The sequence below is a fragment of the Durio zibethinus genome, chromosome 27 (assembly GCF_047325235.1).
Source record: "Durio zibethinus cultivar Kanyao isolate XHJ-2024 chromosome 27, ASM4732523v1, whole genome shotgun sequence".
Taxonomy (NCBI): domain Eukaryota; kingdom Viridiplantae; phylum Streptophyta; class Magnoliopsida; order Malvales; family Malvaceae; genus Durio; species Durio zibethinus.
Window position 1 is genome coordinate 12,977,106 of NC_143188.1, and position 6,000 is coordinate 12,983,105.

General features: G+C 33.3%; 1 protein-coding gene across 1 annotated transcript; it reads right to left on the reverse strand.

Moving 5' to 3' along the window:
* Window positions 1-814: 814 nt before the first annotated feature.
* On the reverse strand, window positions 815-4,787 carry LOC111279967 (ras-related protein RABA5c-like). The gene is made up of 2 exons (XM_022867053.2): window positions 4,325-4,787; window positions 815-1,491 (listed from the first exon to the last, which is right to left on the reverse strand). Exons 1-2 carry the CDS (start codon window positions 4,656-4,658, stop codon window positions 1,172-1,174), a joined length of 654 nt encoding a protein of 217 aa, XP_022722788.2. The 5' UTR covers window positions 4,659-4,787; the 3' UTR covers window positions 815-1,171.
* Window positions 4,788-6,000: the final 1,213 nt, after the last annotated feature.

Sequence of the window (6,000 nt, forward strand, 5' to 3'; positions counted from 1 at the left end):
CATGTAAGTATGTGTTTAGTTATGTTGAAAAGGTGAACAAGAATTTGAGTTTGTATTTGTTTGGATTGAGAATACTCCATAAAACTAGAAGAGATTGAGAGTGTCTTATGAATACTGATTATTGAGTGAAATTGATGATTTGATGTATGTTTGTAATTCTCTATAACTAATAGCTCTTATTTTTCATCCGTAGATGTAAGTTGATTAGATCGAATCACGTTAAATTATTGTCTCTTATGTGTTTGATTTATTGTTTAATTTCGCTTCCGTTGATGTGATTGAATTGAAATTTTTTAATCCAACAAATAATATCAAAACTTAGGTATTCACCAACAAAAGGAACTCCCACCGCGTTTCAGACAAATTTTTACTGCGTCATTACATCGTAGCTGCGTTTTGTGACTGCATCTCTAAAAGTCCGATAAATAAAACGACATGCAGGATGCAGTGGAAGTTCTCCCACCATGCAATCCAAATGAACTTAATATATATACTCAATCCTGCAATGATTTGTACATTAGAAAAACTAACCATGTCCCAGCATGAAAGTTACTATGTATTAATATAATGATAGTTCAGCTACCCAAGAATCAAATTCAATTGAGAGTTTTCTTTCTTTCATCTCTCTTTTCTTTTCTTTATTTGATAGTCCGTGATTAGAGCAGGCATATCTCTTCGATCAGCCACAAGAACAAATCTACATTTCTAGTGATGACAACTAAAGAACATTCAGAAATATCAAAGGAATATTGATCATAGTTCCAAGACATCAACCAAGGCCCTGATTAAACTAATATAAATACTGCAAACCGGCTTTAAAAGTAGTGATTTATCGATATCACATGCTATTGATGGCTATGAAAAATAATGAATCCGATAGCTAGATGTCGAATTCAAAATAAATAGTAATACAATGTGAAGTAACATGGCTGCCTGTTTCACTTTCAGCAGGACAGCTTTGTATCCAGAAGCAAAATATTTTAGGTCTTATTTTCTATAGCCAGAACACAATAATTTAACTTTAACTATATAATATTATATTATTCAGTGATAAATGAATCCCTGAAGACATATGCATTGAGAAAACTAGCAAACAGACAAATCAACCAACCAAATTGAACTAACAAACCATGGGAAGGGCCTGACTTGTACGCTTTCTGAATGAAAGAGATCACCTGGAACAGCAAGAAAAAATTTGGGTTTGCTTTGATCCATCAGTTTCACTTTTAGTAAGGGTTACCCGATTGATGGTTAATTCAGCTTTGCAAGTATCCAAGTTGAGGACCTTCCTACTGACATTGTTGTAAATCTCTTGTACAACAATCTCGAAAGCCTTCTTGACATTTGTTGAATCTAAAGCAGATGTCTCCATGAAGAACAACCCTTCCGCTTCAGCGAGGCTTTTGCCTTCTTCAACACTCACATCCCTGATAGTTTCCAAGTCACATTTGTTTCCAACCAACATCCTTGCTATTGTCGTATCAGAATGAGCTGCACAAAGTTTTAAGTACAAGCCTTGACATCTCCGAACTTTAAAGCAAATATAAAATTGCTGTTGAGCTTAAAAGAAGACTGAAATTACAAATAAAGTAAACCTTGAGAAGCAAATAGAAGTAATTGCAATTCAAATTTATACACTCTATTTCTATTCCTACTCAACAATCCTGTCTGCATTGGGGTGTATGTGTGTATTAACACTAAATTGAAAAGATGACAAAGTCAATCTTTACCATTCACTGGGGCAATCACAGGAATGTTATGAATCAAAGACAAATATATAAGCATTCAACACCCAAACGACACAATGTGTCCAACAAAATGGAGTGTCCTCGCCCTCTTTTTCACTAAACCACCCCAGAGCCACACACCTTCATATTTGCCACATCCCCACTCATGACACATCGAGGCCATTGCATAACTAAAATTGATACTATGTCAAACCCTCCACTCTGTCATCCTTGTAAAGTTAGAAAAGTGTGTCCAATACCAATGTCTATTCAAATAATAAAAATTTTTAATAGGATTGAACAAAGTCAGCTAATGTTCATGAATGAGAGATAATCTACCACAGTTACGAAGGATTACAAGAATATGAAACACAAAAATCAGCTAGTGCACCTAAAAACTTGAGCCCTGAAACTATACATGTTTTATTGCCTTCCAACATCCCAAGCAATGGAAGGAGTTCCATTCTTGTGGCTATTCCTTTTTGTTTTACTACCGCTTTACAATCCTATGGCCGCCTAAAAGACATTCTTTATCAGTTACATGCATCCACTAGCAGGAAGAAGCCCTAGATGCCAACCAAAAAGAACTACACATAGGAATCATTATCAAGCAAATGATTCTATGCTTACCTATTTCTAACTCTAGAAGAGATACATAAACACAAGCCAAACAATGAAATTTACCAGCCAAAATTAGAGACGTTTTAAGGATTCATGTCTCAATGTTCTCCTGCATCGAAAAAAGAAAAAGAGATATAGATCTTGTGTAAATGGATTTGTCTATGAACTAAGAGGTAGTGATTTTCGGTTAGGAAGTTTGCTTAATGTAAGTTATGCCCATAAGATAGAGTAATTGGTTGCAAGTGGTAAATTCTTAGTTGATCCAATGGTTTACCAATGAATTTTCGATCTGGATGAGAATTCAAAAATTAAGATATGATGAAAGACCTAAAGGTGGCATGTGCAAATCTTGGTTCGAGGGAAAAGGATATTAAATGCCTTAAAAATTATCCCTACCATAAAGGTATTGGAACTCTTCTCATAATCTATACTCATGATGGTTTCATTTGAAAAAGAAAAAGATTAAAAAATCTCAATGGAGAACACTAGTAAAACTCCAAGTGCATTTATGGTAAGGGATTTTCTTTCCAAGGAGATGCTTAATTAGGATTGCTTTGTGAAAGTAATAGGTATAATTGACTTGGTTGGCTGTGCATCCACCCACATGGCCTCAAGATTCTATTGATTCAGGTTATGTATGTCCAATATGAATTGCTTTCTGTTCGCAGTATTAGCAAGTAGGTGGTACTGCATCTGTTAGGTACACTACTCACAAAGAAGCTAGGATTGTGGTTTCTATCTATCTTTCACTGGATAATACTTTTTCATATTCTCAAAATAGGTAACAGAGCACCGAGCAGGAAATATAAATCATATTGTAAATATAGCTTCTTTTATATAGTTGCCTATTGGTTGGCAACTACTTATTGTTTCATAGAGCTCACTTAGCCAGTAGAGATATGTAAGATGACATATGAGTGCTTGCGAAGTTATTACAGGGTTAATAATATATATGAAGGAGATCAGATTTTATGGAACAAAAAAGAATAAAATATGGTTTTGTAGATTGAGTATTTAAGTATCATTTTTGGTGTTATTCTACTCTTACAGTTTTTTTTTTTTTTCTTTTAGTTTTACTCAAAGACAGAAACTAATTTCATGATAAATCCTAATTCTGATAACCTTGGTTCATGTTCTAAAAGACAAAAGCACGAATATCAGTGGAAACCAAGGGGGAAAAAGGAGAAATTGACTATCACCAAAATCACGTTGTCTCTACTTTCCAGCACAATAAACAGTCAAACAAGACGAACAACTAAATCCAAGATCCGTTCTTGTATTGCCTCTTAAAACCATTTAGGGAAATTGGAAAATCACATGTAATAATTCCACCCGAAAAAGTGCACTATCTAGCAATATGCATCCACAAGACAAGGTAAGAATTTGCAACATGCAAGTTAACAAATATCCTATATGAACAAATGCCACATTAACGGATAAAATCCACCCTAGGGAGCATGAAAGTAAAAAAAGCATCAGGAAATCAGTCCTTAGCCAGCTTTTCCTACTTTCTTCTAGGAAACACTTGTTATTTCTTCTAACTTTAGCCTTAAACTACAGTCATTACAGAATCAGATCTATTACTCCAACACACAATAACCAACTGAATCAACAAATCAAGATAGACTCCTGAAAAAGGCACACAAAAGAAGACCAAAGAACAACCAACCAACTAAAAATTCCAATTGATCTTCTTATAACTAGTGCTTTTTAGTGCCAAATCCACCAAAATCAAATGTTAAAATCCAATCAAGTTAAACAGTCAATATTACCTAAAAGATATCCCCTGATCCTGATTCTCATCTAACCAACAACTACAAACCAACAAATCCTCCAATGACAAAGCAAAACCATAAAACCTGTTAAAAATCCATATAATTCACTCAGTCCAGCAAACATCAAAAACCCGATAGGAAAACGAGAACCAAGAAAAGGGTAGTTAAAAAACCAGCAAACAAAGTAATAACCAAACTTACTGTTGAGTTCATCAAGCCACCGACCGACACTATCAAAGGTGGTTCTCCTGCTAATATCATAAACAATAAGAGCACCAACAGCGCCTCTGTAATAAGCAGAAGTGACAGCACGGAACCTTTCTTGACCAGCGGTATCCCAAATCTGAGCCTTAACTTCTTTGCCATCGAGTTCCATGCTTTGGGTCTGAAACTCAACTCCTATGGTGGCCTTGGAATGTGGGTTGAATTCATTTCGAGCATAGCGTGAAAGGAGGTTGGATTTGCCGACTGCTGAATCTCCAATTATTACTATCTTGAAAAGGTACTCTTCTCCTCCACTTTCGTCGTCTGACATGACTTTGGCTTTGGTTTTGTGCGGTGGGATTTTGGTGTCTGAAAAAGCAAGTCAGAGAGAAGGGATGGGATCATGGGATGTCTGGGGAGTTCTGTCCGAAGCTGAGCTGGCAAAGACATACAGCGAATGAACGTGAGAAGTGGGCTCACGATGAGATTTTTTTAATAAATTAGTATTATTACTTTAGTAGATTGTTAATCTTTCTATATAAAAAAAAAATACTATATACACAAGGAAGGTAATAGAAATTTAATTCTTTTACAAAGGAAAAAAAAAAAAAAAAGAAGAAGAAGAATATATAATTGACATTGACCATAGCCGTTAAGAGTAATTTAAATGTGTTTTGCATGGGTTTGTATGTTTATTTGTTTTTGGTATTATAATCTTATTATATGATCAATTTAGATTTTCAACCAATTTTATTGTCTTACTCTTATTTTTTTTCTTTTTTATTTTTAGAGTTGAGATTATGAGATATATTTTTCCGTCTCATTTTCTTTGATTTTTTTTTAAAGTCTTAATTTATTTGCCTCGTACCAAAAGTAATCAACAAATATACTTAAATTCTTGAATTTACCTTATTTTTTAGTTTATTGTCGGTTCTTCCCCCAAGCACCCCTCTCTTTTTCTCTTTTTTTTTTTTCTCTTCAAATGAATCAAAATCCATTATCCTTCAGACCCTTTTCCTTTCTTTCTCGTTTTTGTATTTGGCTTCTTTATATTTAAAAAAATTAGGATACTGTTGGGATATTTTTATAAATACAGAAAAAAAATTGATTAAAGTGATATTTTTTGCATTTACACTCTATCCCGCATGCAAGTAAGAATCAAGTCTAAAAAAATAAAATAAAAAGTAAAAAAAAATGAATGGATAAACCTGATTTCATGATATTTGAATCTTAATATTTTTAGGTAAATTAAAAAAAATATAATTAAGACATGATTGAGCTGAAATGACATTGATCATATCAGATCATATCAGATCAATCTAACATGTCAAATTGACATAAAAAATAAAGATATCTCTAATTATCTACTAAAAATCTTAAGAGAAAAAAAAATCATTATACTCTTTTAATCACCATATATCCTAACAAATGCCTTTTTGTTTTTTTTTTTGAGTTTTCTTACTAAAATTTGCTTCTCTATATTTACAAAAAATGACTGCCTTTATGGTATTTCTTGTGAGTTTGCCTACTAAAATTTTTTGGATGAAAAAAAATGATCCAATTGATTTTTCTTGCCCGAATTTCTAGTATAAACTTTGTGATTTGTCGTATCAAAACGTTTGAAGAACGTGTTCATTTTCTATAATGTGTCCATCTATGTATAATATCAACTC